At 38.1% G+C, this 15,819-nt stretch overlaps 1 protein-coding gene across 1 annotated transcript; it reads left to right on the forward strand.

Annotated features, from left to right (window-relative positions):
- Positions 1–4,140: 4,140 nt before the first annotated feature.
- Positions 4,141–4,923, forward strand: LOC108450975 (uncharacterized). Its single transcript, XM_017748725.1, has 2 exons — positions 4,141–4,430; positions 4,530–4,923. The coding sequence occupies exons 1-2, from the start codon at positions 4,141–4,143 to the stop codon at positions 4,921–4,923; spliced, it is 684 nt and encodes a 227-aa protein (XP_017604214.1).
- The last annotated feature ends 10,896 nt before the right edge of the window (positions 4,924–15,819 follow it).

Genomic DNA, 15,819 nt, shown 5'->3' on the forward strand with positions numbered 1-15,819 from the left:
AAAGTGAAGTGGGTAGATCGGATCAACACAACAGGCACACTATTCAGATCAATTCGGTAGTTTTTGTTTTATGTTTAAAGATTTATATGGCATGTATAGAGTTTGAATGAATTGAAGTAAAGATGTTATAAACTAGTTAACAATATTTGTACTAAAACAGTTTTCGTAAGTAGCAGTAGTTTGACTTTGAAAAATCACTAAAAATAGTAGAAATGGAATTAAATAATGAATAAATTATGGAATCGAATCTTGATGAGTCTATTTTCATATGGAAGAAGCAAAATAGGTATATGAGCTATATTTTATGAGATGTTTAAATTTTTGTGAAACAGGGCCAGAGCGATTTCTGGATCCCCTGTTCTGACTTTGGAAATTCACCATAAATTTTACAAAGATAATTAGAAGTCATAATTTATATGTACAGATTCCTTATTGAGTCTAGTTTTATTAGAGACAAACGGCATAGTCATTGAATATCTGTACAGAGAGATATCTGATTCGTAATACACAAAGGTCAGAGTAGTCAAACCCTGAAACAGGGGAGATTTTAAATAATAAACTGTACTAATTGGCTTGACCAAAAATTCTAGAAAAAAATTGGTAAGTAGATATATGAGTATAAATTCAGAGAAAATTTACGGATTTGGATTTTGAGTTTTATAACTCGAGATATGAATTATTTAGCAACTATGACACAGTTGGACAGCTTGTCTGAAAAGTATTATATAAATTATCTAAATTTGGTTAAGTGCTCAAATAAGTTTAGTAGTGCCTTGTGCTCGACTCCGGAAACGGTCTCGGGTAAGGGGCGTTACACATAGTCATTGAAACTCTGTATAGGGAGATATCTGATTCATAATACACAGAGGTCAGAGCAGTTAAACCTTAAAATAGGGGATACTTTAACTAATAAACTGTACTAATTGGCCCGACCAAAAATTCTAGAAAAAAATTAGTAAATAGATATATGAGTCTAGTTTAAGGAAAAATTTACAGAATTGGATTTCGAGTTTCAAAACTCAAGATATGAATTTTTAAGCAACTATGACGCAGTTGGATAGCTTGTCTGAATTTGTATAAGTGCTCAAATAAGTTTAGTAATACCTCGTGCTCGACTCCGGCGACGGTCTCGGGTAAGGGGGCGTTACACGTACCCTATTCTAGGCTCGGAATAAGGGTAGGAGGTGTTATAGTGAGAGTAAGAAACTATGCTTTCGTGAGGTTTTCACCTCCGCATGGGCTAGTGGATTGCTTCCGGGGTACATCTGTACCTATAATTTTGTGAGATTTTCATCTCCGCATGGTCATAGGGAAATTGTATTCCCCTGAATCGAACCCGATCCATATGAGCCTATAATGGGTAAGGATTGAGGAATCTGCTGGTTCAGGTACCTTATCTTTAGAACCGAACCATATATAGCGAACCTTAAGAGCTATCATTGGGTGGAGCCACATCAAGCCTTAGTATTTGCAGAAGGATAGCTTGGCAGAAGGATATACATCAGAGTTGCAAGAATTCACTTGCGTCAATGTAGCACAGAATGAATTGCAAGAGTTGAGAGATATATGGGCTCGTTAGGATGAATGGACCAAACAATTGTTCTATTAAAGCTATGGTGATATATCCAACTTGTTAGATATTAGGGTAGACAAGCATGTGTTCCGAGTTATGGTGCAACTTTGGAATTCAGCTTACAAGTGTTTCACTTTTGGGGAAGTGGATTTAGTTCCTACCGTGGAGGAATATACTACCTTGTTCAGATGTCTAAAAGTTCAAGTTAGAAGAGCTTATGCTAAGGTCTTTAATGGTCTGACTTTCGCGAAGAAATTGATGAATATTTCAGGGATGAGCGAGCCTTGGGTCACTGCTCGGATTTAACAAAAGGGAGATAGTAAATGTATCCCTTGGGAGAATTTGCGAGACTTGGTTCTAACACATTCGGATGAAGGAAAGAGGGTTGACTTCTTCGCTTTAAGCATTTACGGATTGGTAATTTTTCCTAAGGCTTTAAGGCACGTGGATGAGGTTGTCACTGACTTATTCGATTGTCTTGAGAAGGGAATCACACCTGTACCGACAATATTGGCTGAGACGTTCAGATCCTTGAGCTTGTGTCAGAAGACGGGCGAGGGGTGGTTCATTGGATGAGCGCAACTATTGATGGTGTGGTTTCATGGGCACTTTTGGAAGGTGGATAAGGTTTCTTATCGAGTCTTTTCTAAAGGTTATTCCCCGTTAAAAGAGGAGGCAGCCATACAAAGGAGAGAGGATATTTCAGAGGAGAAGTGAATGAAAATTATTCAAAACCTCAAGGAAGGGGATATAGAGTGGAGAGTATTTTGGATGGTTCCCGATGAGATCCTGTATCGATGTGGGAACTTTGATTAGGTGCCGTTGTTATGAATTTGGGAGCTACTGGGTATACTCCATTGCTTGCATTAAAGCAATATAAATCGAGGCAGTTTGCACCCGCAACTTACGAGTTTGCTCAGTGTGAATTCTCCTTTAAAGGTGATCACTATAAAAAGAAGGTTCGAAAACTGTCCGACGCTTAGAAGTAAACTCGTTGGATGAAGAAGTTGGCTATCGGTGCCATGGTGACACCCGAATACAACGGATGGTTTAGGAAGAGGGTCAATGATAATATTCCTAGGCCAAGTTTAGAAGATACCCGACTAATGGTGGAACAATTACAAATCGCCCCGTTAGAGTTGGAAATTATAAAGCAAGACTTCGAGAAGAAGAGTTCTGAGCTTGGGAAAAAGATCGAACAATTGGAGAAAGAAAAGATGCATCTGAGATTAGACGTAGACATTCAGATATCAGAGGCTGAGAAGTGGAGAAAAGGGAAAAGTAAGGCCGAAGAAGATCTAGACAATTTGAAGACAGATTATAAGAAGTTACGCCTGTCTATGAGGACTGCGGGGTTAGGTAAAACTTCCGAACAATGACACCTTGAAAGTCGAGAGGAAAAGACCAAAAATGACAGATGGGAAATGAAATTTCGAGAAGCTCAGGCACGAAATGAAGATTTAGAGAAGAGTCTGTCAGAAAGCAGAAATGAACGAGGTGAATTAAGGGCTAGAGTGGCAGAGCTTGAGAAGTCTCTTCATCAGTACCGAAGCCGCAATACCGCAATGGAGTTGAGAGCAAGCTTGAGTAAGATTGAAGAAATGAAAGGAAAAGTAGAAGATTTAGAAGCGTCACTATAAAACTATGAGATGTGGATTCAGTTTTTTGAGGCAAGTGAGGAGCGTTGGAAGAAGCAGCTTCACCATGTGCAAGATCAAGTCAGAAACAGGGATTACATTATGGGGGAAGCCATAACCCAGATTCGAGAGGTAGCCGATTACTTGCAAGCTTTAGCGGTACAAGCTGACACACTGAGCGTGAAGTGTGAGTTGGAGTCCGATCGAGGGCAGAAGCTAGCCTCGTTGCTTAGAAAAATTAAGACTTTGAGCATTAGAGCGAAGTTTTATTTGTAACTCAGCTTTATGTAAAGAATTTTATTTTCTAGTGAAGTTTTCTAAAGGTAATTGAATCAAAATTGATGTCTCCTTTGCATTCATGCATTTGTATTACTTCACATCATTATGCATTAGAGGTCATAAAAAGATTTCGATTAATTAAAAATCATTTCAGTAATTTCGAAACCAACGAAAACCAACCAACTACGCACCCCTACGGTATAAGGAAAAAGTCAATGGATAAAAGACTTGAGAAATTGGAGCAAATACAAAAGGACATGCAGGAACAGATGCAGTCACAGATGCAAGAGCAGCTAGCCAAGATTCAGCGAGAAATGAAAGAGCAAATGATGGAATCCCAAAGAGAGATGATGAGTCAGTTATCCCAATTGCTGATAGGAAGAATGGATAAAGGAAAAGGTCCCATAGACAATGTTGGGGAAAATAATGAAGACCCTCAATATCCTTCTAGCTTCACCCCAACACATATACCAATACAACCTGAGATTAATCTGCAAAGACCATCTGTTACGATCGTGCCCCTGTAAATTCAGGCCGAAGCTTAGATACTGATGAATTTCTAAGCCGGCTCAGGCTCTAACCCTATTAATAACCCAAATCATCCGTTTGTTCCCGATTTGGATGAAGTTGCAGAAGAAAAAAAAGGTAAGGATGGAATCACAGAAGCAATTAGAGGAACGGTGTAAATGGTTAGAGGAAAAATTTTGGGTAATGGAAAGCGCAGATAACCATCACGGAATTGACGCTAAGGACCTAAGTTTGGTTCCAGACTTGGTTCTTCCTCCTAATTTCAAAATATCTGAATTTGAGAAGTATAATAGAACGAGCTGCCCTGAGGCTCATATCACTATGTTTTGCAGGCGAATGACAGGATACGTCAGCAATGACCAGCTATTAATTCACTGCTTTCAAGATAGTCTGGTTGGGGCGGCATCTAAATGGTATAACCAATTGAGCCGTGCTAAGATTAACTCATGGAAAGACCTAGCTTAAGCCTTTATGAAACAATATAGTCATGTGACAGACATGACTCCCGACAGGATCACTCTCCAGAATATGGAGAAGAAATCAACTGAAAGTTTCAGACAATATGCGCAAAGATGGAGAGATGTTGCCATACAAGTTCAGCCGCCGCTTCTAGAAAAAGAAACCACGATTCTCTTTATCAACACTTTGAAGGCTTCTTTTATCACTCATATGTTGAGGAGTGCCACCAAAAGCTTCTCAGACATAATGATAACAGGTGAAATGATTGAAAATGCTGTAAGTAACGGAAAAATCGAAGTAGGAGAAAGTACTAAAAGATCGGCCTCGAGGAAAAGAGATAACGAAGTGAACAACACGAACACATTTAGCAAGGGTCAGTCCAAGTCACTCACTGTAAACCAACCAAAGACGGTGACTGCCAATCAACATAGCGCTATGAGACAATAATCCAACGCGAGGGAGAATACAGAAAGGCCACAGTTCACCCCTATACCCATGACGTATAGGGAGCTATACCAGAATCTATTCAACGCTCATATAGTGTCCCCTTTTTACCTGAAGCCACTGCAACCCCCGTTTCCCAAATGGTATGACACAAACGCCCAATGCGAATACCATACGGGAATTACAAGCACTTAATCGAAAATTGCACCGCATTCAAGAAGCTAGTTGAAAGACTCATTAAAATGGAGATTGTAAGGTTTGATGACCTAGCCATACCCAATGGAGCAGGAAACCTACTCTCTAATCATACCGACCAAGGAGTAAACGGGATAAGCAAGGGTGGAAACAAAAAGATCAAGTATGAGGTTGCAAAAGTCAGGACCCCATTGAGACGGATGTGGAAAGAGATGGTTAAGAGATGATTAATCGTGTTGAATTTGAGAGAAGAATCTGAAGAAAAGAGGAACTACTGTGAGTTCCACAACGAGGTGGGGCATGAAATTCAAGAGTGTGTGGAGTTCAGGGCCCTCGTGCAGGACATGATAAATAATAGAGAAATAGAGTTTTATGAAGAAATCGAAAACCCCGAAGAGGGAGATATATGCTCATCAGAGGGAGAATCAACGAAACAGAACCAAACAGTTAATTACCCCGTGGTCATCATATCACGACCCAAAAGTAATGAAGCAGTAGTGCAAATGCCACCGAAAGTCATAATCCAAATACCTGCAGTCTTCCCCTATAAAGATAGTAAGAGGGTCCCATGAAATTACGACTGTAATGTGACGATCTCAGGAAAAGAGAACCTGGTTGACGATTCAACAGAGGACCAAGATAAGGGCTCCTATACACGTAGCGGGAGACGCTACAATTCAGCAAGCGAGAAGGCAGAACCCTCAAAAGAAAAAGCCATAGTGGTCGAACAAAAGAAGGAAAAAACGGCCAAATCTGAACTTCTTGTTAATAAGCCAGTCAACGAAGGTGGGGCTAATGAGTTTCTAAAGTTTCTAAAGCACAGCAAATACAGTGTTGTGGAATAACTGCATAAACAACCAGCTCGTATCTCGATGCTGGCCTTGCTTCTAAGTTCGGAAGTCTATCGCAGCGCGCTGATGAAAGTTTTGAATGAAACATATGGTTTCAATGATATCTCCGTCAACAAGCTAGGCCGCTTGGTTAGCAATATAAGTGCCGATAACTTTATTTTCTGCAATGACGACGAGATACCACCCGGTGGCAGGGGGTCGACTAAAGCTTTACATATCACCACGCGTTGTAAGAGATATACGCTACCAGGAGTACTGATTGACAACGGGTCGGCCTTAAATGTCCTACCATTGTCCACACTAAGCAGATTACCTGTAGACAACTCTCACATGAAAGAATGCCAGAATATAGTGAAGGCATTCGATGGTACGGAGAAAAGGGTGATGGGCAAAATTGAGATACCTCTTCTGATCGGACCAAACACATATGAGGTGGATTTCCTGGTGATGGATATCAAGCCTTCATACAACTGCTTATTGGGGAGGCCCTGGATACATTCAGCCGGGGCAGTGCCTTCATCGTTGCATCAAAAGTTGAAGTTAGTATCAAAGGGGCGATTGATAACAATAAATGTTGAAGAGGATATCATTACAGCTGTAAGCAGTGATGCACCCTATTTGGAGACAGATGACGAAGTAATCGAATGCTTGTTTCCGTCTTTGGAATTTGTTAATGCAACATTCATTACTGAGTGGAGCAGGATTCTGATACCGAAATTATCCAAAACTACAAAGATGAGTCTACAGTTGATGGTTGGAAAAGGAGCTCTACCGGAAAGAGGACTCGAAAGACATCTCCAAGAAAGGGTTGAAACGCCAGACTTGGAAGACAAGAGAGACAGCTTCGGCTTAGGATTTAGGCCAGATATGAGACAAAGGAGAAAGGAACTGGAAAAGAAACACGAAAGAAGGAGAGCAAGGCTGAAGGGGGAAAAAAATCAAATGGGAGCCAATGATATTCCCCCATATATTGAAAACTTTTGTGTCCGGAGGAATCACTCATCCTGAGCGGGGCACGCCAAGAAAGGAAGCCATAGAAGAAAAGTTGGAAGACTTAGACATCAATGCCACATATGAAGAAGGGGTAGGAGGAAGAAATTTGTCTGGCATTGGCCCCTACATACTTGGAAGTGTTCTGGATAATTGGACTGCGGAAGAAATTCCTGTAGTCTTTAGAGCTGGCTCAGAGTAATGTCCAAAACACACTTATTGCTCTAGGCCTAGGAGTAATAAGAATCTTTTGTGAAATAGGCTTATGTTCAAGAACGTTATTTCAATAAAATGCACAGTTATTATCATTTTGAGTAGATATTATTTCATTCTTTCCATTTCATTTATAATCATACTATACAAATGATTACTTTTGGATTCTTTTGTCCTTCGAACATTCTTCTAAATATTTTTTCGTTCTTCATTCATAATCGCACTATACAGATAAGTATTCTTAAATTCTTTTGGTTATTTGTATCTTCCTTCATCCTCATAATAGGTCTCCAGATATCAATGATATCAGTGACACTGCTAGTGGCTTAGAGTCTCCTTTTGAGTGAGATATGTGTTTGGAGGATTCTCAGGATTTCGAGGATGACCAAGGCTGTAACCTATCTCCTGATTTGTTGAGGATGGTAGAACAAGACAAGAAACAAATCCTGCCTCACAAAGAATCGATAGAAATTGTGAGCATAGGAGAAGGACAAGAGGTGAAGATCGAAACTTGTATTACCAAGGAGATGAAGCAAGACCATATCGAATTGCTTCAAGAATTCAAAGATGTCTTCGCATGGTCATGCCAAGATATGCCCAGGTTGAACACTGATATCGTGGTGCACCGACTCCCTATAAAGGAAGAATGTAAGCCAGTTCAGCAAAAACTTCGAAAAATGAGGCCCAACGTCTTGCTAAAAATAGAAAAAGAGGTTAGAAAGAAGTTTGACGTTGGATTATTAAAGGTGGTAAAATACTCAGAATGGGTAGCCAACATCGTCCTTGTCCCTAAAAAGGATGGAAAAGTACGAATGTGTGTAGACTACAGAGATTTGAATAAAGCCAGCCCGAAAGATAATTTCCCACTGCCTTACATCGACACCTTAGTGGACAACACGGCAGGACATTCACTGTTTTCCTTCATGGATGGTTTCTCCGGATATAACCAGATCAAGATACATCATGAAGACATGGAGAAGACCATATTTGTAACCATGTGGGGCACGTTCTGCTACAAGGTGATGCCGTTTGGACTGAAAAATATGGGGGCAACATATCAAAGGGCCATGGTAACCCTATTCCACGACATCATGCACAAAGAAATCAAAATTTATGTCGATGACATGATCGTAAAGTCTCGAACAGAGAAGGAGCATGTACAAGTCCTGAGGAAGTTGTTCTTAAGGTTGAGGAAGTTTTAGCTAAAACTCAATCCGGCCAAATATACCTTCAGAGCCAAGTCTGGAAAGCTTCTCAGATTCGTGGTTAGTGAGAAAGGGATTGAGATTGATCCAGACAAAGTCAAAACCATACAAGAGCTATTCCGCCGCGTACCGAGAAAGAGGTTCAAAGCTTTCTAGGAAGATTAAATTACATCGCTTGGTTCATCTCACAACTAACAGAGAAATGTGAGCTTGTATTTTGCCTCCTCAAGAAACACAACCCAGGTGTATGGGATGAAGAATGCCAAAGGGCTTTAGACAAGGTCAAATGATACTTATCCAACGCTTTAGTGCTGATGCCACCTAACCCTGATAAACCATTGATACTGTACTTGGCAGTATTTGAGAATTCCATAGGATGCGTAGTTGGTCAGCATGATGAGTTAGGAAGGAAAGAAAAAGCTATTTACTATCTTAGTAAAAAGTTCACTGAATGTGAGACGAAATATCCGCCGATAGAAAATTTTTGTTGTGCCCTGGTTTGGAGAACCTGAAGGTTGATGCAGTATATGTTGTATCACACTACTTGGCTCATCTCAAAACTGGACCCTTTGAAGTACATGATGGAGTCAACAGTTTTGAATGGAAGGATGGCCCGATAGCAAATTCTGCTCTCTGAATTCGACATAGTCTATGTGAACTAGAAAGCAGTAAAAGGGAGTGCAATAGCAGATTTTCTAGCCAGTAGAGCTCTGGAAGATTACGAGCCCTTGAACTTCGATTTCCCAAATAAAGACTTGATGTGTGTTGCGACCACTGAAGAAGGTGCTCTGAAAGAACTTTCCTGGAAACAAAACTTTGATGGGGCATCAAATGCTGTAGGTAATGGAATCGGGGCAGTCTTGGTATCTTCAAACGGAGATCATTATCCATTTACTAGTAAATTGGATTTTGATTATACGAATAACATGACAGAATATGAAGCGTGCATCATAGATATCCGTGTAGCCATAGAGCGCAAGATTAAAGTGCTAAAGGTGTATGGAGATTTTGCGCTAGTGATTTATCAACTCAAGGAAGAATGTGAAACCAGATATCCCAAGTTGATCGATTATCGAAAACTGGTCCTTGAATTGGTTAAAGAGTTCGATGACATTACCTTCCGCTACCTTCCATGAGATGAAAATCAGATTGCCGATGCTTTGGCCACCTTAGCTTCCATGATCAAGGTGAACAAAGAAAAAGATGTCAAACCCATCCGGATGAGCATCTTTGAAACTCCGACTCACTCTTACAATATTGAAGAAGACGAAAAAAAAGATGATCACCCTTGATATCACGATATATTGCAATACGTGAGGAATCGTGAGTACCCAGACCAGGCAAGCGAGAATGACTAAAGGACACTGAGAAGATTGGCCATTGACTATGTCTTAGATGGGGAGATCCTATACAAAAGAAGAAAGGATCAAGTGCTATTAAGATGCATAGATGCTGTAGAGGCTAAGAAAATCTTGGAAGAAGTCCATGAGGGCGTCTGTGGGACACACGCTAATGGCTTTACGATGGCCAAACAAATTATGAGATTCAGGTATTATTGGTCCTTCATGGAAGGAGATTGTGTCAATTACGCCAAGAAATATCATAAATGCCAAATCTATGGAGACAAAATTCATGTGCCTCTTTCACCGCTGCATGTCATAACTTCCCCATGACCTTTCTCTATGTGGGGTATGGATGTGATTGGACCAATATCGCCGAAAGCTTCCAATGGGCATCGGTTTGTTTTTGTAGTTATCGACTACTTCACCAAATGGGTAGAAGCCGCTTCATATGCCAATGTTACAAAGTCGGCAGTGAGCAAATTGCTAAAAAAGGAGATCATATGTTGATATAGAATGCCAGAGAGAATTATATCTGACAATGCGTTAAACTTGAACAACAGTAAGATAGCAGAAGTCTGCAGTTGATTCAAGATTAGACACCACAACTCATCACCATATCGCCCGAAAATGAATGGGGTAGTGGAAGCGGCCAATAAAAACATTAAGAAGATTGTGGGGAAGATGACTGAGACCTACAAAGATTAGCACGAGAAGTTACCATTTGCCATCTTCGCTTATCGAACATCAGTCAGAACCTCAACTGGGGTAACGCCTTTCTTTTTAGTCTACGGAATGGAAGCGATTTTGCCAATCGAAGTCGAGATTCCATCCCTTCTAGTGTTTTCAAAGCTAAAGTTAGATGAAACAGAATGGATCCAGACTCGATACGATCAATTGAACTTGATTGAAGAAAAGAGGCTAAGAGTTATCCGTCATGGTCAGATGTACCAAAAATGAATGATGTGGGTTTATGACAAAAAAGGTCCGCCCAAGAGAGTTTCATGAGGGAGATCTGGTTCTGAAAAAGATCCTTCTTATATAGAAGGATTTTAGAGGAAAATAGATGCCCAATTGGGAGGGGCCTTACGTGGTAAAGAAAGCTTTATCCAGAGGAGCATTAATTCTAGCCAAAATGGATGGTAAAAACTTGCCCAATCCCGTGAATTCAGATTCCGTCAAAAAGTATTTTACCTAAAGAGGAAGAGGCCAAGGTGAAAACTCGCAAAGGGCGCTTTGGAAAAAAAATGGAGAGGCCAATGTGAAAACCCGCAAAGACACTTTGAAACCAAATGGGTTTTGAGATAAAAACCTGAAAACAGATCAAATCTTAAATACGGGACATGTGGTAGTCTTGTCCTCCCAAATTAACAAGAGGGAAGAACTGTACATCTTGGAGCATCAACAAAATACGCGGGATCTCCTGAATACATATTTAGCTCGAAATGGCATTTGAAAAGTTGGAATAGTGAAGCTCGTGCTGTGATATTTGGGGCACCTTCTTCTCATCTTATTCTGTACCTTAGTAGATTTGCTATCTTGTTTAATTTATTCACTCTGAGTTTTGCTCTCAATAAAATTCCATCTTGTCTATTATGATGACCCCTTTCGAGCATTTTTGTTGAAATCACGATTTTCAGACTTATAATATTCACACAAAAGAAGTTATGCATATTACTCTGGAAGGTCTCTAAATAGTACAAGGACCTGAAATAGAGCCACTAGTTAGGACTAACCAGATTCAAAAGTTGGAAACGTTGAAAAAGAATAGTCCAAATTGTGACTATTTCTTCAAATTTTCTGTCAAAGATACCGGCTAAACAAGAAGAGACGATAGCACATCAATGATAGAACCCTGATGAACTATAAGTAATGATACCTTAAGTTTTTAAAAAGGAATCACTTTCATAACATTTCTACATTTATAATCATTCATCTAGTTAAGAGCATTTAACTCATTTTGATTATGGCATCCTAATTATTTGGCGTAAACATAGGTATAGGAAACCGATTCTAAAAATCATGCCCTTAGAGGACGGTGTAGCATTCGGTGAATTCACAGATCTTGTCTCCCTAAAGTTACAGTGGAACAGATCAAAGACGGCAAGCCTTAACCCCTTAAGTAGTAGGGTAACAGGCTAAAGATTACAGATCTTGTCCCCCTAAACAGTAATGGAGCAAATCGAAGAAGCAAGCCTTAACCCCCTAAGTAGTAGGGTAATAGGCTGAAGATTGTAGATCTTGTCTCCCTGAAGCAACAGTGGAATAGATCAAACAAAGTGAGCCTTAACCCCCTAAGTAGTAGGGTAACAGGTTGTAGATCTTGTCTCCCTAAGCAGTAGTGGAGCAAATCGAAGACGGTGAGCCTTAACCCCCTAAGTAGTAGGGTAACAGGCCGAAGATTAACAGATTTTATCTTCCTGAAGTTGCAGTGGAGCGGATCAAAATCACAATCCTTATCTCTCTGAAGCTGTAGTAGAGCAGGATAAAATACACAAACCATATCTCCCTGAAGTTGCAGTGGAGCAGTTGCAGTAGAGCAGACTGAAGTTTGCAGATCTTATCTCCCTGAACTTACAGTGGAGTAGATTGGAGCTACAATTCCTATACCCTTGAAGTTGCAAAAGGATTGGAACTAAGCTAATTCGAAGAAGAAGCGCTTCAAAGAAGTTATGATTTGATGAGACCGGGCAAAATTGGTCCTCTTTGAAGTCTTTGCTCTATTCTCATTACACGACACTGAGCAAAGAGGGGCAGCTGTAATGGGCCATTTTTGCTCGGGCCCGAAGAAGAACTAAAATACAAAATAAAAACAATAAATAAAAAGACCAAATTATAAAGTCCATCAGCCCATCAATCCAACTACAGTCCATTTAAACATTAAAAGGGCCCGGATTAAAACCCAAAACTAATCAGCCCAATTAACAAATCCCTAACCCAAAAAAATACATGGCCCAATGGCCCAAAACCTAGACCTAGGTTCGGCCAAATGGAACCCTAGGTCACCCCCATTTGCGCAAGAACCAAACAAAGCGATTTCGACCTCCCTGGTGCCACAACCACGCCACGCCATCCAGACGCCAACAAGACAATCACGTACAATTCTAGCAAACTCCGTACCTACAAGCAAATGAAAAGACACCAGCACAGCAAAGAAAAAAAAACAATTTTTTTTTCTTTTTCGTTTTTTCTCTGTTTTCAGCTATAAAAGCCATGTAATATTCTAAGTTTTTTTTTTTAGACATGAACGCATACTGAATACAAAAAAAGGGCATTTTGAAAGCAAATCAGAAGAGGTGACTTTTAGTTTTTATTCCGATTTGATTTTTATTTTCTTTCTTTGTGTTTTTTTATTTAGTGTATAATAAAAAATGAAGGATCTAACCTGTGTTTGGGAGCCTTTGAATCTATGCTTGTTTCGTCATAATCGAAATTTAGTAGCGATTTAGAGCTTGCGAGTAAGACTCGCAAACTTGTGGTTCAATATAAAGCCTTGATTGACCATCGAATGGGTCGAAAGGAAAGGTAAGAGGATCGTCGATGGAGGGCTTGTCGATTGGCCGAATATTGAAGGGAAAAGCTTTGTTTTTTTTCTCCTTATTTGAAGCGGCTAGAGGATTTACTTAGGGTATTTTTGCTTTTATGGGGATTTACTTAGGGTTTGTTTTGGCTGCTATGGGGAATATTAAGTGACACCGTTTCAGGCTAATAATAATAGCCTCAAAACGGCATTGCTTAAAAGGGAGGGGGTATTTACACGATAGGTCCTCCCTTTCGTGTGTGCACTCGATTGCACCTTGTTTACTTTGTTTTGTTTTTTTAATTTGGTTTGGTAAGTCGTATTCATTTTCAATTGGGTCCACGCCTCAACAAGGATCTGGAATCATTCCAGTTTTAGTCCTTGTGCATTTGTGCACATTACACGCCGATCCTTATTTTGGTTTCTTTTATTTAGAAATTATCCCTTTTATTTTTAAGTTTATTTCATTAAGCTTCCTATTTGAAATATTTATTATTTTAAAATTCATTTAATACTTTTATCTATTTTATTAACTTTGCTTTGTTTTTATTTATTTATATTATTATTTTGAAGTTGGTTTTTCATTTAGACATTTTGTGTATATTCGTATATATATTATTTTGGTTAGATCATTGTTTTAAAATTCATCTTTTGTTTATAAAATCATTATTTTGAAAGTCATTATATCGTATTCTTTTAGTATATTAGATAGTATCTCATTTAAATGTGTTTTTATATATACGTAGATATATAGTAATATTAATTTAATCTTGTATGCGTTTCCATGTTATTTTTTTAAATAATTATTTTTAAATTTATATATGATTTATAAATCTATGATATGTATGGTTTATCTCCTAGATTATATTTCATTATATATATTTTCATTATATTTTCATATTTTATACATTATTAAATTCTCCTTTATTGTATGTATTTTTAAAATGTTTTTAACACCTTGTATATTATTTGACTTTAAAAATCTTCATTCTATAATACACATTTTAAATGATTATATATATCTCTAGTTTTTTAAATCCATCAATTCATTACATAATATATATTATGTACTTATCATTGTTTTAACCATGTTTTATACCATATTGCTTCTTTGATTTGCATTTTGTTTTGTGCATCTTGTATTGATCATTTTATATTATGCCATGTATGTTATCGTTGCATATTATTTATTCATTTTATTGTTATATCAATTGTCCTCCATCCATGTTTAGAAGTTCGATTACATTCGTCTTAGGCTAGTCATACTTGATTATCATTTTGTTAATTGGCATTGCATCTTATGAAATATTGCTTTATAACTCCTAACTCCTTATAATTAATTATTTCATCTTATTTCAAGTAAAATTAATACGTTTTAAGCTATTTCTACGATTGTTTATTTGAAGATTCGTTAAAACAAAGGCAATATTCGATGTTTGGAAATTCGGGGAATAGTGCCCTATCGTGTTGGGTTTCGATTTCCCGTTTGTTCAAAATAATCAAATATTCCTTTAGAATTTTACTCGTGTTTTTCCAAACGCTAAAACAAGGCAATAACCGATGTTTCAAAATTCGGGGAATAGTGCCCTATCGTGCTGGGTTTCAATTTTCCATTTGTTCAAAATAATCGAATATCCCTTTGGAATTTCACTCGTGTTTTCTAAAGCAAGGCAATGTTTAATGTTTGGAAATTCGAGGAATCGTGCCCTACCGTGCTGGGTTTCAGTTTTTCGTTGGACTAAATAATTGAGCATCCTTTTGTAATTTACAACATATGAACTTTTGGAAGTCGAAATTTATCATGTTTTCGAGGGTATAAAGGATCGTGTCCTATCGTGCTGGATGTGATGCTATATTCCTCTGAAACAAGAGAATTTGGACGACCAACTTGAACTATTCAAATGTTTTCAAAGGAATCACATTTCAAAAACATTTTTAAATCTTAGACATAAGGACAGTATTTAATCGATTTGGTACCAATTTTGGGCGTAGTGAGGGTGCTAATCCTTCCTCATGCGTAACCGACTCCCGAACCCGTTTTCTCAAATTTACGTAGGCCAAAATTGGTTTAAATGGAGTAAAATATTTTATGAAGGTGATCCAATCACACTGAAACAATAGATTGTTGGCCAGTCCATATTTCGTTTTCAAAGTCGATCCACGTTTTTGTTTTCAAATTTAAAAGATGGTTTCGACACATATATTTAATATTAAATAGATATTTATTATTTTATAAAAGATATTTATTAATTAAATAATTATATTATAAGATTTTATATGATAAATATATTAAATAATGACAAATGTTTGGTTATAAATGGATACAAATGTACTAATAATATACACATGAATAAATAAATAATACTTATTATTTAAATATAAATACATGTGTGTATATATATAATAAAGAAATGAAGAAAGAAAAAGAGAATAGAGATGAAGAAAAAGCAAACGAAACAGAGAGAAGGGGAAGGAAGGAAAGAAAAAAAAAAGAGAAAGGAGAAAAGGGAAGATTAAAGGAGTGAAGCTTGGAAGTTTAATAGGTAAGTTAATTAAGTCATTTTCTTTTAATTTTGATGTTTTAA

Source organism: Gossypium arboreum, chromosome 5 (genome assembly GCF_025698485.1).
Source record: "Gossypium arboreum isolate Shixiya-1 chromosome 5, ASM2569848v2, whole genome shotgun sequence".
Lineage (NCBI taxonomy): Eukaryota > Viridiplantae > Streptophyta > Magnoliopsida > Malvales > Malvaceae > Gossypium > Gossypium arboreum.